The sequence below is a fragment of the Microcebus murinus genome, chromosome 18 (genome assembly GCF_040939455.1).
Source record: "Microcebus murinus isolate Inina chromosome 18, M.murinus_Inina_mat1.0, whole genome shotgun sequence".
Lineage (NCBI taxonomy): Eukaryota > Metazoa > Chordata > Mammalia > Primates > Cheirogaleidae > Microcebus > Microcebus murinus.
This window is the reverse complement of record NC_134121.1, coordinates 42,384,974-42,407,859: the sequence shown is the minus strand read 5'-3', so window position 1 is coordinate 42,407,859 and position 22,886 is coordinate 42,384,974. Positions and strand designations below refer to the sequence as shown.

General features: G+C 37.6%; 1 protein-coding gene across 3 annotated transcripts in view; it reads left to right on the top strand.

Annotated features, from left to right (window-relative positions):
- The window catches only part of TOP2A (DNA topoisomerase II alpha), a 30,894-nt gene that overhangs the window by 5,322 nt on the left and 2,686 nt on the right, over nucleotides 1–22,886 (top strand). For all 3 annotated transcript variants that reach the window (XM_075994549.1, XM_075994552.1, XM_075994551.1), the window contains exons 9-32: nucleotides 170–271; nucleotides 381–518; nucleotides 2,461–2,599; nucleotides 3,112–3,269; nucleotides 3,535–3,660; nucleotides 3,904–4,014; nucleotides 4,220–4,325; nucleotides 4,417–4,526; nucleotides 4,804–4,896; nucleotides 5,278–5,392; nucleotides 5,496–5,617; nucleotides 7,099–7,247; nucleotides 9,339–9,570; nucleotides 10,093–10,227; nucleotides 10,340–10,540; nucleotides 10,680–10,875; nucleotides 13,676–13,767; nucleotides 13,873–14,037; nucleotides 14,169–14,252; nucleotides 15,809–15,991; nucleotides 16,306–16,396; nucleotides 20,850–21,002; nucleotides 21,454–21,577; nucleotides 21,695–21,738. In XM_075994549.1, the coding sequence (XP_075850664.1) occupies nucleotides 170–271; nucleotides 381–518; nucleotides 2,461–2,599; nucleotides 3,112–3,269; nucleotides 3,535–3,660; nucleotides 3,904–4,014; nucleotides 4,220–4,325; nucleotides 4,417–4,526; nucleotides 4,804–4,896; nucleotides 5,278–5,392; nucleotides 5,496–5,617; nucleotides 7,099–7,247; nucleotides 9,339–9,570; nucleotides 10,093–10,227; nucleotides 10,340–10,540; nucleotides 10,680–10,875; nucleotides 13,676–13,767; nucleotides 13,873–14,037; nucleotides 14,169–14,252; nucleotides 15,809–15,991; nucleotides 16,306–16,396; nucleotides 20,850–21,002; nucleotides 21,454–21,577; nucleotides 21,695–21,738 (3,169 nt within the window). The remainder of the gene's footprint in view (nucleotides 1–169; nucleotides 272–380; nucleotides 519–2,460; nucleotides 2,600–3,111; nucleotides 3,270–3,534; nucleotides 3,661–3,903; nucleotides 4,015–4,219; nucleotides 4,326–4,416; nucleotides 4,527–4,803; nucleotides 4,897–5,277; nucleotides 5,393–5,495; nucleotides 5,618–7,098; nucleotides 7,248–9,338; nucleotides 9,571–10,092; nucleotides 10,228–10,339; nucleotides 10,541–10,679; nucleotides 10,876–13,675; nucleotides 13,768–13,872; nucleotides 14,038–14,168; nucleotides 14,253–15,808; nucleotides 15,992–16,305; nucleotides 16,397–20,849; nucleotides 21,003–21,453; nucleotides 21,578–21,694; nucleotides 21,739–22,886) is intronic.

Genomic DNA, 22,886 nt, shown 5'->3' with positions numbered 1-22,886 from the left:
TGATTTATATTTACATATACTTGTTCTTAGTGTTTTTTAATATATTAAATGGACTTGAAGAGTAGGCTACCTTGGTATAAAAGAAGATAAGTTAGACTTTTTTTAATGTTTGATTATTATTATAATTTGAAGATACTGAGTTTTATAGTTTGGTATTTTTCCTCATTAGGGTGGCAGACATGTTGATTATGTAGCTGATCAGATTGTGGCTAAACTTGTTGATGTTGTAAAGAAGAAGAACAAGGGTGGTGTTGCAGTAAAAGCACATCAGGTATGGTATTTTAGCACAGTTTTCTTTTCCTAAAGTCAAAGAAGAAGAGAAAGCCTATAAATAAAGCATGAGTATGTTTTTAATGACTTATTACCAACTCTTATTGCAGGTGAAAAATCACATGTGGATTTTTGTGAATGCCTTAATTGAAAACCCAACCTTTGACTCTCAGACAAAAGAAAACATGACTTTACAAGCCAAGAGCTTTGGATCAACATGCCAATTAAGTGAAAAATTTATCAAAGCTGTGAGTACTTAGAAATTAAAAATAGAAGCACCTGACTTTATTTTCCATTGCCCTTCTTGCTCTGCAGAAACAAAGATTCCTCCCACAGTACACTTATCCAAGTCTTCCCAATCTCAAAAGGAAGTAAAAAACAGCTTTTCCTTCACTTGCTTTACCAAGGGCTTAATTACCATCTATGTGCCAATATTTTCCAATTACATATTATCATTCAGCCTAGCTCACTTTTGAATTCATTTAACTGCTTAACAAATACCCTCACTTAAATGCCTAAGATTGTTCTTAATCAATGTATCCAAAACAATTAGTTATCTCTATACTCACTGACCCCCATGCAAGGAACTCCCCACCCCTCAACAGTTTCCTATCCTAGTAAAAAGCCCCAACCAACAACTAGTTTCCATAAACAAGAAAGCTGGGAACCTTTTCTCTTTATTTCTCCTCCTCTCTAGTCTAGTTAATAAGGATCATCTCTTGGATACCTCCATAGCCTCCTGTCATTATCTCTTTCAGATTACTATAGTAGGTTCTTTTTTATTTTATTTTATTTTTTTTTTTTTTTTGAGACAGAGTCTCACTCTGTTGCCTGGGCTACAGTGCTGTGGCATCAGCCTAGCTCACAGCAAACTCTTGGGCTCCAGCAATCCTTCTGCCTCAGCCTTCCAAGTAGCTGGGACTACAGGCATGTGCCACCATGCCCAGCTAATTTTTTCTATATATTTTAGTTGGCCAATTAATTTCTTTCTATTTTTAGTAGAGACAGAGTCTTGCTTGTTCTCAGGCTGGTTTGAAACTCCTGACCTTGAGCAATCCTTCTGCCTCAGCCTCCCAGAGTGCTAGGATTACAGGCCTGAGCCACCATGTCCAGCCTATAATAGGTTCTTAACTTTCATCCTGGTTGAGTCCATTCTTTGCAATGCTCTTGAGTGACCTTTTTGTATTAAAGCATACATTTTTATCTTTACTCCTTTTTGAAATCTTTCTATTAACTTCCATTCAGGAAAGTCCAGATTCCTTAATTTGGCTAACAAAAAAGATCTGCCATAATCTAGTCCCGCCTACTTCTCCAACCTCATCTCAATGCCACTTTTTCCTATGTTGTCTAAGCTTCATTCCTATTGGTTTTAAATTACTCAAAGACACAGTACTCTTCCCCTCCATAGAGCTTGTTCACATGCTAATCCCTCTACCTGAAATACACACAGCAAAGTTTTCACTTATACATAACACTCATCACACTTATAATTTGTTTTCTTTTTTTTTTTTTTTTTGAGACAGAGTCTCACTTTGTTGCCCAGGCTAGAGTGAATGCCATGGCATCAGCCTAGCTCACAGCAACCTCAATCTCCTGGGCTCAAGCAATCCTAGTGCCTCAGCCTCCCAAGTAGCTGGGACTACAGGCATGCGCCACCATGCCCAGCTAATTTTTTCTATATATATTAGTTGGCCAATTAATTTCTTTCTATTTATAGTAGAGATGGAGTCTCGCTCTTGCTCAGGCTGGTTTTGAACTCCTGACCTTGAGTAATCTGCCCGCCTCAGCCTCCCAGAGTGCTAGGATTACAGGCATGAGCCACCGCACCCGGCGTATTTTTTTTTTTTTTTTTTTTTTTTTTTTTTAGTAGAGACAGGGTCTTGCTCAGGCTGGTCTGGAACTCCTGAGCTCAAATGATCCGCCTGCCACAGCATCCCAGAGTGCTAGGATTACAGGCCTGAGCCACCATGCCCAGCCTATAGTAAACATTTATTGAGCAAATGAACCAAAAGGAACTAGCTCACTCAGTGATGATAGCCTGACACAGGAAGATGTGCCACCCACTATCTAGAAATTCTTATTCTACATCTTTTTATATCTTTGAAATATTTTTATTGTTATGGAGGCTCATTTGTATTTTAGATTTCTTAACGAACCCTTCTTCCCTAATATGAATCTTCTCATTTTTAGGCAATTGGGTGTGGTATTGTAGAAAGCATACTAAACTGGGTGAAGTTTAAGGCCCAAGTCCAGTTAAACAAGAAGTGTTCAGCTGTAAAACATAACAGAATCAAGGGAATTCCCAAACTTGATGATGCCAATGATGCAGGTACACATTTAATATTGTTCCCAGACTTTAACTGTAGTTCAGTTACTTGTTGTATCCATTAACAGTATGTCATAGAGATTTTTCCCTTGATATTTTGTATTCAACAGACTAATTTTGTTAAAAATCAACCAATTCCCCATTATGAACATTCTAATTTTTAGGCTCTTATAAATAATGTTGAGATGATTGTTTTGGAGTATAAAGCAACAATGTTTCTTTAGTGATCTATTCCCTAAAAATAATTTTAAAATAATATAATCAAGTGAATGTTTAGCAGCAGTATAAGTGTTACGATGACAAATTAATCTAAGGAACTAAGATTTTTTATTTACTGTTACCTTTAGCTAAAATTTATATCAAATTATTGGCTCCATTTTACTCTTATTAAGCCAACTTGTTATAAATTGTAAATTATTTGTGTTTTATCATAAGGCTATTAATGGCATGTCCAAGTTAGTATATTTGAAGTTGAACTAAATGTGCTAATATTAATCTGTGTATTTTTATTTTAGGGGGCCGAAACTCCACTGAGTGTACACTTATCCTGACTGAAGGAGACTCAGCCAAAACGTTGGCTGTTTCAGGCCTTGGTGTGGTTGGGAGAGACAAATATGGAGTTTTCCCTCTTAGAGGAAAAATACTCAATGTTCGAGAAGCTTCTCATAAACAGGTAGATATAAACTATCTTTAGAATTTAAATCTAGTTTATAATATAGGACTTCATACTTATATTTCATTCCCTCATCGGGCAATTTGAAATTTTAGACAGTTTGTGATTATTTTAAGAAATTGTAGCATATCTTAACAAACCTTTCTGACTTACTAAAGTATAGGCCAATTAATAACTGGCGCTCAAGAAAGCCCAAGCAACATATTTCTTTGTTCCTTTCAAATTTAAAATTTTAAAAACACTTTTTTTTGTATGTCCATTTCAGATCATGGAAAATGCTGAAATAAACAATATCATCAAGATCGTGGGTCTTCAGTACAAGAAAAACTATGAAGATGAAGATTCATTGAAGACTCTTCGTTACGGAAAGATAATGATTATGACAGATCAGGTCGGCTTTGTTATCAGATATTTGAGGTTGTTAAACTAAGTTAAATGTATCTTAATATTGCATTGCTTTCCTGCCATATAAAGAAATTAACAAGGAGCTTTATTCATTATCTCTAATGAACATCTAGTCAGATATGCTTATATCATATGTATATTACATATACAGGTAGAGTGAGTCTGGATTTGAACAGCCTTTTTAATTTCTAAACAGTGCTTTTGAGCTTTGGCTTTCAAATATTTCTAGGACCAAGACGGTTCCCATATCAAAGGCTTGCTGATTAATTTTATCCATCACAACTGGCCCTCTCTTCTGAGACATCGTTTTCTGGAGGAATTTATCACTCCCATTGTAAAGGTATTTATTTTACCTTTATTTATAAGATAACCATAATAGATTTTTTTTTTTTTTAATTTTTTACCCCAAGCAGCTGTAACCATAATGGATATTTTAAGACCCTACTCCTCAAACCTGGATAACACATAAACTTACTGATGTGTGGTGGTATGCAGATAATACCACAGTGTACAAAGCCACAACCATGTGTTCTTCTTTACCACAGGTGTCTAAAAACAAACAAGAAATGTCATTTTATAGCCTTCCTGAATTTGAGGAATGGAAGAGTTCTACACCAAATCATAAAAAATGGAAAGTCAAATATTACAAAGGTTTGTAATGAAACCCATATAGAACTTTTCATTTTATTATATACCCTTGTACGAGATTATGTTAGTTAACCTGGTGTTATTGGTTTTGTAGGTTTGGGCACCAGCACATCAAAAGAAGCTAAAGAATACTTTGCAGATATGAAAAGACATCGTATCCAATTCAAATATTCTGGTCCTGAAGATGATGCTGCAATCAGCCTGGTCAGTTTGAGTTGTATTTCATATATGTGTGTATACACACACACACACACACACACAGAGTTTAGTTTTAGAAATCACTACTTTGGCTTGTCAGTTGAAACATTTAAATTTTTATATGAGTGTTTTATAGAATAGAAAGTTACCAGTTAGCATATCCCAGAGAAAACTCAGATATTTTAGAAAACAGGGGTTTTGTTGTTTGGTTGGTTTTTATAGAAGAGATATTGTAGAACCTGTTTAGTACCAGTGACATCTTTTTTTATCTTTTAATTTGTAGGCCTTTAGCAAAAAACAGATAGATGATCGAAAGGAATGGTTAACTCATTTCATGGAGGATAGAAGACAACGAAAGTTACTTGGCCTTCCTGAGGTAAAAAGTTTAACTATATCCCACAAATGTACTATTTGAGTGACCATTTAGGACTGATATTATAGCAAATTAAATGTGCTTAGTAGTTATTTCAATTAAAAAAATTACTATAGTAGATAACTACATAAATATTCTTATTTGGACTACTGAATAAAATATATTGAGTTTGAATGAAATTACAAAGGGAATGCACTCTTTAAAGTTATACAGCAATTAAATTTGCTATACCTTCTACAAAATATAAAGTACTTTTGTATAATTATATATTTATGAAGGCTTAAGAATAGTCATAGAAATGATAGTTCTGAGAGGTTTCTTTATTTTTGTGTTAAGCATTATTAAGACAAGGGGTCTCAAATAATACTCTCTTTGGTCCCTCAGGATTACTTGTATGGGCAAACTACTACATATCTGACATATAATGACTTCATAAACAAGGAACTTATCTTGTTCTCAAATTCTGATAATGAGAGGTCTATTCCATCTATGGTGGATGGTGAGTTCCAATTTGTTAGTCTGTTTTTATTGTAACGTGGAAATCAATGCCCAGAAATGGTTAAATTTAAGATACTTCTGTTTGCCCTTCTTTCATTTTAAAGGTTTGAAACCAGGTCAGAGAAAGGTTTTGTTTACTTGTTTCAAACGGAATGACAAGCGAGAGGTGAAGGTTGCCCAGTTAGCTGGGTCAGTGGCTGAAATGTCTTCTTATCATCATGGTGAGGTAAACACACAATCCATAATGTTTCCAGAAAGTATTATATCAAAAATACCTGCAGGCTGGGTGCGGTGGCTCACGCCTATAATCCTAGCACTATGGGAGGCTGAGGCAGATGGATCGTTTGAGCTTAGGAATTTGAGACCATCCTCATCAAGAGCAAGACCCTGTCTCTATTAAAAAAAAAAAAAAAATAGACAGAAATTAGCTGGACACCTAAAAATATACATATATAAAAAATTAGCACGTGCCTGTAGTCCCAGCTACTCCAGGAGGCTAAGGCAGTAGGATTGCTTGAGCCCAGGAGTTTGAAGTTGCTGCGAGCTGGGCTGACGCCATGTTAATCTAGCCTGGGCAACAGAGTGAGACTCTGTCTCAAAAAAAAAACCTGCAATGTTATTCTAAAAACATGTTTGGTGAAAGTAAAAGCTGGTATATTTATAGTAGAGAACAATTTGGTAAAATCTATCAAAATATAAAGTGTGCTTGCCCTTTGATTTCTAGAAATAATATTCCTATAAGGATATTCGTAAGTCTGCAAAGATCTATGTTCAAAGATATTTGGTGATATTTACTATTATAACTTTGTGATGTCAAAATTTAGACATCCAAAATGTCCACTGATTGGAAAACTATTATAATAAATTATGACAGATGTATGCATAGGATCAGTGCTATTACTTAAATAAGACTGTGCACTAATACTGAAGAATGTCCATGGTCTGTTGTCAGATGGGGAAAAGAAAAGGCAGAACAATACTTAAAATAAAATGTCTAGAAGATGCAGTCCAAATTGTTCACATTAGTTATTTCTGGGAATTGGAAAGGGCAACTTTCACTTTTTACATATTTCTGAATTGTTTGACTTTATATCAACATGTATTCCTTTTTTATTTTGTGATTTAATTGCTTTTTGCATTCATCATGTAAGACAGTTTTTAAAGAACTAGATTGCCTGTAAGTTTCTAGAAATTTAAATATAAGGGCTGTCTTCCTTGTTGCTTTAAATCAAAATGTAGTGTAGACTCAGTCAATGTTCACCCAACAAACATTTGTTGAATGCCTACTATGTTACCTTGTATACAAAGATAAACAAAATATGTTCCCTACCCTCCGGGGTGTAATAACAATTTAGCCAGAGGGTCAATACACACATAACTGCAGAATAAAATGATACTGGAATAGAAATAAACAAAGTATTGTAACACACAGAAGGAAATACTTCATTTTGCTGAGGGTAAGGAAAGGAACTATGCCTTCAAAGTTGAGTAGGATTTAATAGATACATATTGTTGGGAGACAAGAGCCCTGAACATGGAGCAAGAAGTCAGGTTTAGGTACCACTTCTACCATCTATTTATCTAGGAAAAGTCTCCAAACAACTAAATCTCATAAGACCTTACAGGATTATAGTAAGGTGTAGTCATAATCATTTGTATTATTAAAAGCGTACACTATACAGATTAATGAATCTTTTTTTCCTCCAGATGTCACTGATGATGACCATTATCAATTTGGCTCAGAATTTTGTGGGTAGCAATAATCTAAACCTCTTGCAGCCTATTGGTCAGTTTGGTACGAGGCTACATGGTGGCAAGGATTCTGCTAGTCCTCGATACATCTTCACAATGCTCAGGTATGTATGCTTTCAATTTTTAGTGAATTACCATTTCCCCAAGTTTTGAAGCAATGTGAGATTTAGTTGACAAAAAGCACAAAAATTTAGTTAATCAGAAAATATTGGCATCTAGTGGGCAAGAGACTAGGGGTGCTACTATAAAAACCCTCTAATACACAGGACAGCTGCCTACAACAAAGAATTATCCAGGCCAAAATGTCAATAGTGCCAAGGTAGAGAAACTGTGATATAGGGTTTGGGTTTGAGTAAATAAGACTTTGAGTCTTCCTAAGTATCACAATTGAAATTTTACTCCTTTACAAGTCTATGGAAAGTACATTATGAATGGTCAGTTTTCAGCTCTCATCTTATTCAACCTTTCAGTGGCATTCAACACTTACTGATTGCTCTATCCTTCTTGAAACTTTATTTAACATCTATGATAATAGATTCTGTTGGTTCTCTTATTAGACTTCTTTGCTGGGTTCTTCTCATCTTCCCAACCTCTAAATACTGGCCTACCCCGGGATGCCTTCCTTAGATCTCTTTCCACTACCTACACTCACTTCCATAATGACGTCCCATCCATCCAATTTCGTAGCTTTAAATCTCCAGTCCTGACCTTTCCCCTGAACTCTAAAGTTTTATGTCTGACTGCCCTTCCAACATTTCCCACTTGGATGTCTAGTAAGTATCTCAAACATAAGTCCAAAACCAAATCCTTAAGTTTTACTATCTCAATAAATGGAATGCCATCCTTCTAATTGCTCAGGCTTAAACTGTCATCAAGGTTCCTTTTCTCAACATTTGTATACTTGCCATCCAATCCATCAGCAAATGCTATGGGCTCTGCATTGGAAAACTACTAAGCTACTCCTGGTCATCTAATTTACCACCTTTTCTGGGTTTTTTGTGGGGGTTTTTTGTTTTTGTTTTTCCTTTTCCAGATAGTCTCACTTTGTTGCCCAGGCTAGAGTGCCATGGTGTCAGCCTAGCTCACAGCAAACTCAAACTCCTGGGTTCAAGCAATCCTACTACTTCAGCCTCCTGAGTAGCTGGGACTACAGGCATGCGCCACCATGCCCGGCTAATTTTTTCTAGATATTTTTAGTTGGATAATTTCTATTTTTAGTAGAGATGAGGTCTTGCTCTTGCTCAGGCTGGTTTCGAACTCCTGACCTGGAACGATCCGCCTGTCTCAGCCTCTGAGTGCTAGGATTACTGGCGTGAGTCACCACACCTGGCCTCCCCATAACTTTTTTTTTTTTTTTTTGTGACAGAGTCTCACTCTGTTGCCCGGGCTAGAGTGCCGTGGCGTCAGCCTAGCTCACAGCAACCTCAAACTCCTGGGCTCAAGTGATCTTCCTGCCTCAGCCTCCCGAGTAGCTGGGACTACAGGCATGCTCCACCATGCCCGGCTAATATATATATATATATATTCTTTTAGTTGTCCAGATAATGCCTTTCTCTTTTTAGTAGAGACAGGGTCTCACTCTTGCTCAGGCTGGTCTTGAACTTCTGACCTTGAGTGATCCTCCTGCCTCAGCCTCCCAGAGTGCTAGGATTACAGGCGTGAGCCACCGTGCCCAGCCTCTCCATAACTTTTGATTCCTTCTCATACCATCTCTACTACAGCCACACTGGCCTCTGCCTATACTCAAACATACCAAGCACATTCCCTCTTCAGGGCTTTTTAATTACTGGTCCCTCTGCCTGAAACACTCTTTCTCTACATATTCACATGGCTCATTCCCTCTGGTTTCTCTGCTCAAATGTTTTCCTATCAGAAAGGGCTTTTCTTTCCTTAGCACCTCTTCAGTTACTCTCCTACTTTACTTTTCTTCTTAGTGGTTACTCTACCACCTGAGAAAATATATGTTCCTCATCAATCTCTCTATACTGGAATGTGAGCTCCTTGAGGTCTGAGAGTTTATGCCCTTGTACCTGACACATAGAAAGTGCTCAGTAAATACTGCTAAATGAATATTAGTCAGCAAGTAAAGCCAAGGTAACTTTCATGCATAGACATGAAATAGCACATGTGCTTTCCATGAAAGTTAAACAGCAAAGTAAGTATTTTTGTAAAATAACATTCTTTAATTATTTTAGCTCTTTGGCTCGGTTGTTATTTCCACCAAAAGATGATCACACATTAAAGTTCTTATATGATGACAACCAACGTGTTGAGCCTGAATGGTACATTCCTATTATACCCATGGTTCTGATAAATGGAGCTGAAGGAATAGGTACTGGGTGGTCCTGCAAAATACCCAACTTTGATGTTCGTGAAGTTGTAAATAACATCAGGCGTTTGATGGATGGAGAAGAACCTCTGCCAATGGTAAGTATTCTGTGTGTGTTAGGAACTTTACTTCTCAAGTTTCAATGAGTAGTCTATATGATTAAAGAGGATGCAGGCCGGGTGCGGTGGCTCACGCATGTAATCCTAGCACTCTGGGAGGCTGAGGCGAGCGGATTGCTCGAGGTCAGGAGTTCAAAACCAGCCTGAGCAAGAGCGAGACCCCGTCTCTACTATAAATAGAAATTAATTGGCCAACTAATATGTATAGAAAAAATTAGCCAGGCATGGTGGCACATGCCTGTAGTCCCAGCTACTCGGGAGGCTGAGGCAGAAGGATTGCTTGAGCCCAAGAGTTTGAGGTTGCCGTGAGCTAGGCTAATGCCACAGCACTCACTCTAGCCTGGGCAACAAAAGTGAGACTCTGTCTCAAAAAAAAAAAAGAGGATACAAATACAAAATTTATTTCATATTTCATAGTTAGATTTATTGTTGAATGCCATTGTGATTTCTGTCTTTAGTATCACATTTAAAAAACATACTCTTTTGAAAATGCCAATTTAGCTTCCAAGTTACAAGAACTTCAAGGGTACTATTGAAGAGCTGGCTCCAAATCAATATGTGATTAGTGGTGAAGTAGCTATTCTTGATTCCACAACCATTGAAATCTCAGAGCTTCCCATCAGAACATGGACCCAGGTAAGTAATTATGGAATTCCTTTTATGGGTTTTACGATTGTACTATTGCTGTTGATTATTCAGGAGCAGCCTATGTTTTAGAAATTTACAGAAGGATTGTTTCTTTCTTTAGACATATAAGGAGCAGGTTCTAGAACCCATGTTGAATGGCACTGAGAAGACACCCCCTCTCATAACAGACTATAGGGAATACCATACCGACACCACTGTAAAATTTGTTGTGAAGATGACTGAAGGAAAACTGGCAGAGGCAGAGAGAGTTGGACTACATAAAGTCTTCAAACTCCAAACCAGTCTCACATGCAACTCTATGGTATGTCTTGTTTCGTGAGGACTACCTATGTTTCAATTTTTATTAAAAATTAATGTCAATTTAAAAAGAATATCTTAGGCTATCTTTAAGTTTAGCCAATTTATCTATTCTTGGCTCCAATTTTGTTTTCCCTTTCCAGGTACTTTTTGACCACGTGGGCTGTTTAAAGAAATATGACACAGTGTTGGATATTCTAAGAGACTTCTTTGAACTCAGGCTTAAATATTACGGATTAAGAAAAGAATGGCTTTTAGGAATGCTTGGTGCTGAATCTGCTAAACTGAACAATCAGGCTCGCTTTATCTTAGAGAAAATAGAGGGCAAAATAATCATTGGTATGTTTTTGGAGTAATAATTGCCTGTAGTTTGTTTCTTTAAAAAATGCCAGACTTTCTTTCTTTAAACATTTTTTGTGAGAGTAATGGTGGAGAGGGAGGGCAAAATCCATGTAGTTCATCTGGTTACTTATATAACCATTTCTTTTTTTGGTTTTGTTTGTAGAGTTGAGGTCTTGTCTTGCTATGTTGTCCAGGCTTATCTTGAACTCTTGGCCTCAAGTGAACCTTCCACCCCAGCCTCCCAAAGTGCTGGGATTACAGGCATGAGCCACCACACCTGGCCAGTATTTCTTTTAAATATCTGATTAGGTATTATAGTTTGAAAAAGATAGTGTTTCAGGCCGGGTGCGGTGGCTCGCGCCTGTAATCCTAGCACTCTGGGAGGCCGAGGCGGGCGGATTGCCCAAGGTCAGGAGTTCAAAACCAGCCTGAGCAAAAGCAAGACCCCATCTCTACTAAAAATAGAAAGAAATTAGTTGGCCAACTAATATATATAGAAAAAATTAGCTGGGAATGATGGCACATGCCTTTAGTCCCAGCTACTTGGGAGGCTGAGGCAGGAGGATTGTTTGAGCCTAGGAGTTTGAGGTTGTTGTGAGCTAGGCTGACGCCATGGCACTCACTCTCTAGCCTGGGCAACAAAGCGAGACTTTATCTCAAAAAAACAAAAAAGATAGTGTTTCATAGAAAGAGACAGTGTTTCCTCGATAGAGGATTTTAGAGAAATCAAATCAAGATTGAGTTGACATTTAGACTGGAAGAGAATAGAGAACTGGAAGACCTTGTATAAACTGATAGATCAAGAAAAGAGATAATGAGTCTGACAGAAAAAAAAAGCAGGAAGGAAGATTACAAATGGCTTATATGACAAGTAATTGTGTATACAAGACTTAATCATGTTTTAGGGAATTTTTTTCTTTCTTTTTTAATTCCAAAAGCAACCAAGTCAAGGTTTAAGTGACCAGGAAGAAAACCGTTTTGACTAATATTAGGGTATAAAGAAGTTTAAAAGGAATAGCTCAACTCTGGTTAGGGCTAACAAGGAAAGGCAAGTAACTTTAAGGAGTTATAGTAGCAAACATGAATTACTGGTGATCACAGGATAATTTTCTGATGGCACACAAAAATGTTTAACTTAATAGTTAAATGTTCATTTTCATGTATATCTAAAGAAATACCACTATCATATCAGCCCCCTTAGTTCACAGATACTATTGCTTAAGGCAAGGCTAAACTGAGTAATACTGGGTATGACTTGAAGAAAAATAAAAAGTAAAATTGACTGGAATTCAGGAAATAGTAGAGACTCCTTGAGGAATAAATATAGAGGGCCTAACCTGTAATCTATTTCAAGATAACTGATGAAAGGTGGTACTTTTGAAAGTTATTCTCTATATAGCTAATGACTCTCTATATCCCTCAAAGTGTAATAAATTGACTGCCATAGACACTGAAAGAGAAATACTACAGAAAAACGGAATGAATACATCATGGAAGACCATGGTTAAGAGAAATCAGTCTTTGAATAGGTGGCACTAAAAATTTGCCCAGGACAATGGCTCACGCCTGTAGTCCCAACACTTAGGGAGGCCAAGGAGAGAGGATTGCTTAAGGCCATCTTGGGCAAGATAGCAAGACCCAGTCTCTACAAAAAATTTTAAACATTAGCTGGGTGTGGTGGTGCACGCCTGTAACCCTAGCTACTCAAGTGGTTGAGGCAAGAGGATCACTTAATCCTAATAGTTCTAGCCTGCAGTGAGCTATCATCGTGCTATCGCACACCAGCTTGGGTGACAGAGTGAGACCCTGTCTCAAAAAAAAATAAAATAAAAATTTGCTGAAACAAGTATTGCAGTAAAAAAAAAAACAGGGAGTATATAATTGAGACAGAAGCTTATCAGAAATAAAGGTTTTTGGGGTTTGAGACATAGTCTCACTCTGTTGCCTGAGCTAGAGTGCCATGATGTCAGTCTAGCTCACAGCAACCTCAAACTACTGGGCTCAACCAATCCTCCTGCCTCAGCCTCGCATGAGCTGCAGCCACAGGTGCATGACACCACACCTGGCTAATATTTTTTAGTAGAGATGGAGTCTCAGTCTGGCTAAGGCTGGTTTCAAACAACTGACATCAAGTGACAACTGACCTCAAGTGATCCTCCTGCCTTGGTCTCCCTGAGTGCTAGGATTATAGGCGTGAGCCACCATGCCCAGCCAGAAATAAAGGTTCTGTTTGGCTTGTTCTTTTAAGAATTATGATTAGATCAAAACCTCGTGTGTGATTTGACTGCCCCCTTGTGGTAATTTACATTTGTAAATGGTTAAGGGAGATTTGTCTCTGTACCAGGATGTACAGATTTGTGTGAGACAAAGGCAGTTTAATTTCCAGTTTTAATCTTTTGACTTAATATGGTAAAACCTTATCCCTTTTCTAAAATGTTCCTCAAAACTAGCTGGGCACAGTGGCTCAAGCCTGTAATCTCAGCATTTTGGGAGGCCAAAGCAGGAGGATCACTTGTTTGAGGCCAAGAGTTTGAGACCAGCCTGGTCAACATAGTGAGACCCCCATCTCTACAAAAAATGAAAAAATTAACCAGGCATGGTGGCATGGCCCTGTAGTCCTAGCTGCTCAGGACAGTGAAACAGGAGGATCACTTGAGCCCAAATGTTTAAGGTTATAGTGAGCCATGTTTACACCACTATACTCCAGTCTGGCAACACAGCGTGACCCTGTCTCAAAATGTACATTAATATATATATAATTCAAAATCATTATCTCTGTTTACATTTTTTTAAATAGAAAATAAGCCGAAGAAAGAAATAATTAAAGTCCTGATTCAGAGGGGATATGATTCAGATCCTGTGAAAGCCTGGAAAGAAGCCCAGCAAAAGGTAATTTCTCAGTTAGCACTTTTCTATATTGCTAAAGACTATGTACTGTATAATTTTTATGTTTCACATGGCCTATTAAGAGCTACAGTTTAATTTGTCCTTTAGGTTCCAGATGAAGAAGAAAATGAAGAGAGTGACAATGAAAAGGAAACTGAAAAGAGTGACTCTGTAACAGATTCTGGACCAACCTTCAACTACCTACTTGATATGCCCCTTTGGTATCTAACCAAGGAAAAGAAAGATGAACTGTGCAAACTAAGAAAGGAAAAAGTGAGTTGATAATAGAACAATGCCTGTTACTTACTTTGTTCTAATGGTAAAAGTAAATATTTAATTGTGCATTGCATGAAAATGCTATTTGTGTACATATATTAGCTCAACTTTCTGACTATTTAATAAAGGAGCAAGAGCTGGACACATTAAGGAAAAAGACTCCATCAGATTTGTGGAAAGAAGACTTGGCTGCTTTTATTGAAGAACTGGAGGTGTGTAGTTTATAATGCCCATGTTAGAATTTTTATTAATTAAATAGTGTATTCCAGCAATATACCTCTTTGTAAAGTAATTTCACAATTATCAATAGAAATAGAGAGAATATAGGAGGCATAAGGATACCTTCCAAAATAACATATAAAGAAACAGATTATTAAGTACTAGTTGTAATAAAGTAAATGATAACAGGAAACATACCACCCAAAAGTTTATGGACAAAGAGAAGAAAGGGCAGGAGTTGACTTTTGATAAGGAAAGGGACTTATGAGGACTGAGAAGATAAAGAGAGCTTAAATGTGGAAGAAAACCAACCCAGTCCCCCAGGTGAACTTAAAAGCAAAAGCCAGTTTACCTTCAGAGCTAGCCAGTCAGATAGTTTCAGAAGATCCTTTTTTACTTAAATCTCCCAAATTATGCTTGTTTCCCAACATTATTTTTTTTTATTTTTTATTTTTTTTTGAGACAGAGTCTCACTTTCTTGCCCAGGCTAGAGTGAGTGCCGTGGCGTCAGCCTGGCTCACAGCAACCTCAATCTCCTGGGCTCAGCGATCCTACTGCCTCAGCCTCCCTAGTAGCTGGGACTACAGGCATGCGCCACCATGCCCGGCTAATTTTTTATATAGATATTAGTTGGCCAATTAATTTCTTTCTGTTTATAGTAGAGACGGGGTCTCGCTCAGGCTGGTTTTGAACTCCTGACCTCGAGCAATCCGCCCGCCTCGGCCTCCCAGAGTGCTAGGATTACAGGCGTGAGCCACCGCGCCCGGCCCCAACATTATTTTAACATTTTTTAAAAATCTCATTTCATGCTGGGCACAGTGGCTCACGCCTGTAATCCTAGCACTCTGGGAGGCCAAGGCGGGCGGATTGCTCGAGGTCAGGAGTTCGAAACCAGCCTGAACAAGAGCGAGACCCTGTCTCTACTATAAATAGAAAGAAATTAATTGGCCAACTAATATATATAGAAAAAATTAGCCGGGCATGGTGGCGCATGCCTGTAGTCCCAGCTACTGAGGCAGCAGGCTGAGGCAGCAGGATTGCTTGAGCCCAGGAGTGTGAGGTTGCTGTGAGCTAGGCTGATGCCACGGCACTCACTCTAGCCTGGGCAACAAAGCAAGACTCTGTCTCAAAAAAAAAAAAAATTTCATTTCATAAATTAAACTAACATGCAAACTTATATTATTGTACTTCAGTATAGATGTCCACCCCATAGTAATTAGTTGATTGGATAAGTGTACATTACTGATACCACATCCTCATATGAATTTTCAAAATATATATGTATTTTATCCTTAACTCAGTTTCCCTTTGTTATGCTCAGATAAGTGATACAATCAGGAATAGAAGAACCCAATCTTCTGTCTCCACACGTACCTTTTCAAAGTGTGCCTTAATTGTATTTTCACTATTGTTGATACTGTATGTGGTTATGGAACAGTTTATCACAAATTTATCATAAGATGTAACAAATTGAAATCAGTTTATGGTCTTTTAGAAGCTATAATATATTTGTTAGCCTATAAACTTACTTTCTTATATTCTTTTGTAGGCTGTTGAAGCCAAGGAAAAACAAGATGAACAAGTTGGACTTCCTGGGAAAGGAGGAAAAGGAAAGGGCAAAAAAACTCAAATGGCTGAAGTTTTGCCTTCTCCACGTGGAAAAAGAGTCATTCCCCGAGTAACCGTAGAAATGAAAGCAGAGGCAGAAAAGAAAAATAGAAAGAAAATTAAGGTAATATTCTTATAAAATGTTATAATATTAAATGTTAAAGCATGTTTCCACTTAAAACAAATGATATCATAAAATTTCTAATCCCATATTTTGGAATTTATTCTGTATCTAACCATAACCTTCCTTTCTTATGTGCCTTCTTTTTTCTTAAGTATTTTGAAAAAGCCATACCTGTACTTTTATGCAGAGCTCTTAACCAAACCCAAAGAAAAAAGCACTCTTTGACTATATATATATATTTGTATATTTGACTGTATATTATTCGAAATAATAAATTGGCAGAACTTGACCATTTTTGTCTTGCTATCTTTTAGAGTGAAAATACTGAAGGAAGCCCTCAAGAGGATGGTATGGAAATAGAAAGCCTAAAACAAAGATTAGAGAAGAAACAGAAAAGAGAACCAGGTAACATTTTTTTTTTATATTTTATTTTATTTTATTTTTTTTTATTTTTTTGCTTATGTCCATGTCTTTAGACGAACCAGGTAACATTTTAAGGAAAATGGCATAAAGTCAAAATTAAATTGTCTTTGTTACTGAGGACATTCCACATAGAGGTTCAAAATATTTTTGTTGAGCTTAATTGAGTAACATGAAGGAGAACTGTATATGAATTTTACTTGAACCTCTGTAATATCATCTTTGGGATTTGATTCATTTTAGAAAAGATCATTTTGTAATGAAATAGTTAATTTGGTAATTTGAATTCCTTAGTTGGGATCTAAGAAAACACCCTGTTTATTAGATTTCACTTTCTAGCATATTATGAAGTTCTAGTATATCAGGCTTCTTGAGGGCAGTGACCACATCTTAGTCATGGTTGTATTGTCTCTAGAGTTTGACATCATGCCTGGGATATAGGTAATCCTCATTCAGTAAACTAAATAGAATTAACAATTATATTAACCATTGGATTATACCTTTACTAAGTATCTACCCTTTTTTTAAACATATTTATTGAGATATTCAAATACCAAATTTACCCATTTTAAGTATATCATTCCATGGCTTTAATGTAGAGTTTTAGAACAATTTATCCCCAAAAAGAAAAACTGTACCCATTAGGCCTTAGGCTGGGTATGGTGGTTCATGCCTATAATCCCAGCTCTTTGGGAGGCCAAAGCAGGAGGATCACTTGAAGCCAGGAGTTCAAGACCAGCCTGGGCAATATAATGAGACCCCATCTCTATAAAAAAAATGTTTTAAAAAGTTAGCTGGCCATGGTGCTACATGCCTGTAGTCCCAGCTACTTGGGAGGCTGTGGTGGGTGGATTTCTTGAGCCCAGTAGTTTGAGACTGCAGTGGGTTATGATTAGGCCACTACACTCCAGCTGGGCAACATAGCAAGACCTTGTCTCAAAAAAAGACCTACCCATTACCAGTCACTCCCCATTTCCCACCAACTCCCTTTCCTCTACTAGGCAACCACTAAAAAATCTACCATATCTAGATTTACCTATTCTGGGCATTTCCTATAAATGGAATCATATAATATGTGGTCTTTTGTAGCTGGCTTCTTTCACTTGGCATGATGTTTACAAGAATTATCCACTTACTAACATGTATTAGTACTTCGATCTTTTTTATTGCCAAATATTTCATTTTATGAATATGTCACACTTTATCTGTTCATCAATTGATGAGTATTTGGGTTGTTTTCACTTTTTGACTGTTAGAATAATGCTGCTGTGAACATTTATGTACTATATAAGTTTTTGTGTGGACTTATATTTTCATTTCTTTTGGGTAAATACCTAGGAGTAGAATTTCTGGGTCATATGATTATTGTGTTTAACCTTTTGAGAAACTGCTGTCCTATTTTCCAAAGCAGCTGTACCATTTTACATTCCCACTTGCAATATACAATGGTTCTGATTTCTGTACATCCTTACCAACATTTATGTCTTTCTCTTTGATTCTAGCCATCCTAGTGGGTGTGCAGTGGTATCTTGTGGTGTTTTTTTTTTTTTAGACAGAGTCTCACTCTCTTGCCTGGGCTAGAGTGCCATGGTATCAGCCTGTCTCACAGCAACCTGTCTCAAACTCCTGGGCTCAAGCGATCCTCCTGCCTCAGCCTGCCAGGTAGCTGAGACTATAGGCACGTGCCACCGTGCCAGGCTAATTTTTTCTATTTTTAGTTGTTTGGCTAATTTTTTTCTATTTATAGTAGAGACAGGATCTTGCTCTTACGAAGGCTGATCTCAAACTCCTGAGCTCAAGCAATCCGCCCGCCTCGGCCTCCCAGAGTGCTAGGATTACAGACGTGAGCCACCACACCCAGCCTGTCTTCTTGTTTTGATTTGCATTTCTGTATTGGCTAATGATGTTGAGCATTTTCATGTGCTGCTTTCTTTGGAGAAATGTCTATTCAGTGCCTTTGTTCACTGTTTAATTAGGTTGTCTTTTTATTATGGAATTATAAGAATTTTTTATGTATTCTAGATACCAGTCCCTTATCAGATACAATTTGCAAATATTTTCTCCCATTCTGTGGGTATCTTCATTTTCTTGATGGTTTCTTGAAGCACAAGTTTTAATCTTTAAATTAAAATTTTTAATTTTTCCAAAGTTGAGGCCGGTGTGGTGGCTCACACATATCAATCATCCTAGCACTTTCTGAGGCCAGGGTAGGAAGATGATCGCTTGAGGTCAGGAGTTTGAGACTAGCCTGGGCAAGAGTGGTACCCCATCTCTACCAAAAAAAAATAGAAAAATTAGCTAGGCATGATGGGGCATACCTGTACTCCCAGCTACTCAGAAGGCTGAGGCAGGAGGATCACTTGAGCCTGAGAATTTGAGGTTGCAGTGAGCTATGACCCTGTCTAAAAAAAAAGTTTTAATGTCATATCTAATCTTTTGCCAAATTCAAAGCCATGAGAATAGAATTCTATGTCGTCTTCTAAGAGTTATAGTTTTAGCTCTTACATTTACATCTGTGATCCATTTTGAAATTAGTTTTTGTATATGTTGTAAAGAAAGTATCCAATTTAATTCTTTTACCTATGGAGATCCAGTTGTTCCAGTACCATATGTTAAAAAAGACTTCTTTCCCCTGTGTTAAAAATCATTTGAGTGTAAATCTTAAGGTTTATTTATGGACCCTCAATTATATTCCATTGATTAGTCTATATATCCGTCCTGAGTATCTATTTTTGACAGATAATGTATGCTCAATTCTGTAGGCACACATATATATCGGTTCATTATAAGGAAACATCTTAGTATTTTTTTAAAAAGTAATATGTGTGACATGCTGTGCAACATTATAATACAGCACACATTTAATTTTAAACCAAGCTAGCAATTCTTTAGCATATATAACCAACAATCATTTTAAGTATTTTGAGCATTCATGTTCCCACCATCATATCAAATATTGTGAGGACACAAGAAGTTGGAGAGCATGGCATTTACATTTACCTTCAAGAAAGTTAGTTAAGCACTACATACTAGTCACTGTAGGGATATAGAGAAAGGTTGAGGTAGATCAGTGTTGGCCCATGTACATTATAAAAGCTTTGTGAAAGAGATAAAAGTTGGGTTAGAGTCTTAAAGATTGGTTAAGATTTAGGTATTATAGATTAGAAGAAGAAAAATGAGCATATAATGTGTATGGGACAAAGAGAATGCCCCACTAACAGAGTAGAAGGTTTTATTTTGGGAAATAGTAGGAAATCCGATAATACCAGGTTGTTGGGGGAAGATGGATAAGCTAGGTTCAATTAGCAAATATGAAATAGGTGTACTTTAGGAAAATCCGCCTGACAAGAATATGAAGAAAGGACTATATCTGACCAATAAAGAGAGGAGACTGCCCCTGTCACCTTTGTGGGCCAAGATGAGGGAAATAAAAAGCAAAGGATGGGTATGAGAGACATTTGTGAAAAAGAATTAGAGTGACTTCAAAGTCCCCTCAAGGTTTGGCCCTAGCCATTCTTTTCCCTTTGAACTGTCTCCCTTGCCTTAACTTCAGCAGTAATTTCCCATTGACCTCCTTGCATCTATTCTTGTCCCTTCCTTTCCAATCTCCACCTAAGAGAACTTTTAAAAATGCAAATCTGGTCATATAGGATCCTTGTTTGAAATAAAATCCTTAGCAGGATTAGCCATTGACTACCCCCACCCCTTCTGCTTTCTAACCATAGTGGGCTTTCCATTTCCTAAGTGCATGGGTTTCCTCACAGGACCTTTGTATTCCTGAATTGGAGTGTTCCATCACCTACCTCCCTTCAGCTACTTAAGTTCTATTTAACCTTCAGATCTCAGCTCTCAAGTATCTCTTTCTTGAAGAAGCCTGACATTTATACTTATATACCATATACCCTACATAAACACATTGTATTTTTTTTTTTTTTTTTTTTTGAGACAGTCTCACTTTGTTGCCCAGGCTAGAGTGAGTGCCGTGGCGTCAGCCTAGCTCACAGAAACCTCAAACTCCTGGGCTCAAGCAATCCTTCTGCCTCAGCCTCCCAAGTAGCTGGGACTACAGGCATGCGCCACCATGCCCAGCTAATATTTTTTATATATATTAGTTGGCCAACTAATTTCTAGTAGAGACGGGGTCTTGCTCTTGCTCAGGCTGGTTTTGAACTCCTGACCTCAAGCAATCCGCCTGCCTGGGCCTCCCAGAGTGCTAGGATTACAGGCAAGAGCCACCGTGCCCAGCCAAACACATTGTATTTATTTATGAAATTAAATGACTAAGCTATATGCACGACAAAAACAGGGACTATGTTCACCATTGTATTCCCAGTACTATCATAGTGCTCAATAAACATTTGAAGGATAGATGTATTGTAGATGGAGAAAAGTGAGTCTAAGAATATTTAAAGGTTGTTAATTTCTATTTCCCCTCTAGGTACTAAGACAAAGAAGCAAACTACATTGCCATTTAAACCAATCAAAAAAGGAAGGAAGAGAAATCCCTGGTCTGAGTCAGAATCAGATATGAGCAGTAACGAAAGTGATTTTGATGTCCCTCCACGAGAAACAGAGCCACGGAAAACAACAAGTAAGGAAAACTAAAAAATATTTTAGATATGCTACAAGATTTAAGTATACTTCAAAGTACTTAACCCCGGAAATTATCTTAGAGCCGTAAATTATAATGTTATATCAATCTGTGAATTAAATGTTTCTCCTGGATGGATGCAGTGGCTCACGCCTGTTATCCTGGCACTTTGGGAGGCTGAGGCAGGAGTATCGCTTGAGATCAGGAGTTCCAGACCAGCCTTAGCAAGAATGAGACCCTCATATCTACACAAAATAAAAAACTAAGCTGGTCATGGCTGAGGCAGGAGGATCAGTTGAGGAGCTTAGAGCAAGGAGCTTGAGGTTGGAGTGAGCTATGATGATGCCACTGCACTCTAGCCAGGGGCAACAGAGTGAGACCCTGTCTCAAAAAGAAAAAAATTCTCTTGTATTACCCTCTCTGATTCTTTGTATATGTATATTTTTAATAGCAAAAACCAAATTCACAATGGATTTGGATTCAGATGAAGATTCCTCAGATTTTGATGAAAACACTCAAGATGAAGATTTTGTCCCATCAGATGCTAGTCCACCTAAAACCAAAACTTCCCCAAAGTAAGTGTCTTATGTAATATGGATTATATCCTGATTGTTTTTAATAGTAGATGATATATTCTTTGTTGTTTGACACACTTAGAATTGGTTGTCAGTATGTTAATTTTTTTATTCTAGACATACTAGCAAAGAACTGAAGCCACAGAACAGTGCTAAGTCAGGTATGTATTTAAGTAAAAGTAGTGAGACTTCCACCCTACTGGGACACTTGGATCCAATTGGCTTCTAATCCTGGTTACATTATACAAGCACTTCCTTTGAAAACAAATTTGTTTTTGTTAGGATTATGTTGATTTTGTTCATTAGGTTCAGTTTTGTACATAAATAGGTTCTACCAATATATTAAAAATAATCATAGTGTTTGCCAGATACTGTGCTAGGTGCTAGAGATAAAAATTAAATTAAAACTGTTTTTGCTGTTAAAGAATTCAGAAATTAGAACAAAGGTATGAGTATGTTTTAAGCTGAACATGGTGGCTCACATCTGTAATCCTAGTACTCTGGGAGGCCGAGGCGGGTGGATTGTTTGAGCTCAGGAGTTCGTGACCAGCCAGCCTTAGCAAGAGTGAGATCCCGTCTCTACTAAAAAAATGGAAAGAAATTAGCTGGACAACTAATATATATATATATATACACATATATACATATATATGTATATATATAAAAATAAATTAGCCGGGCATGGCGGCGCATGCCTGTAGTCTCCCAGCTACTCGGGAAGCTGAGGCAGGAGGATTGCTTAAGCCCAGGAGTTTGAGCTTGCTGTGAGCTAGGCTGACGCCACGGCACTCTAGCCCGGGCACCAGAGCAAGACTCTGTCTAAAAAAAAGCAGGTTTTAAATATTCCAGAAAAGTCACAGGCTTAATTTTTATTTTTTTTTATTTTATTTTTTTTTTTTTTTGAGACAGAGTCTCGCTTTCTTGCCTAGGCTAGAGTGAGTGCTGTGGCGTCAGCCTAGCTCACAGCAACCTCAAACTCCTGGGCTCAAGCGATCCTCCTGCCTCAGCCTCCCGAGTATCTGGGACTACAGGCACAAGCCACCATGCCCGGCTGATTTTTTATATATATATATTAGTTGGCCAATTAATTTCTTTCTATTTTTATGGTAAAGACGGGGTCTCGCTCAGGCTGGTTTTGAACTCCTGACCTTGAGCAATCCGCCCGCCTCGGCCTCCCAGAGTGCTAGGATTACAGGCGTGAGCCACCGCGCCCGGCCTAGGCTTAATTTTTAAATAGAAATTCATAGCAGGGACAAAGCAACAAGTGGATTTTCTTGTGTTGCTTATATATGCTGTTTTCCTTCCCATT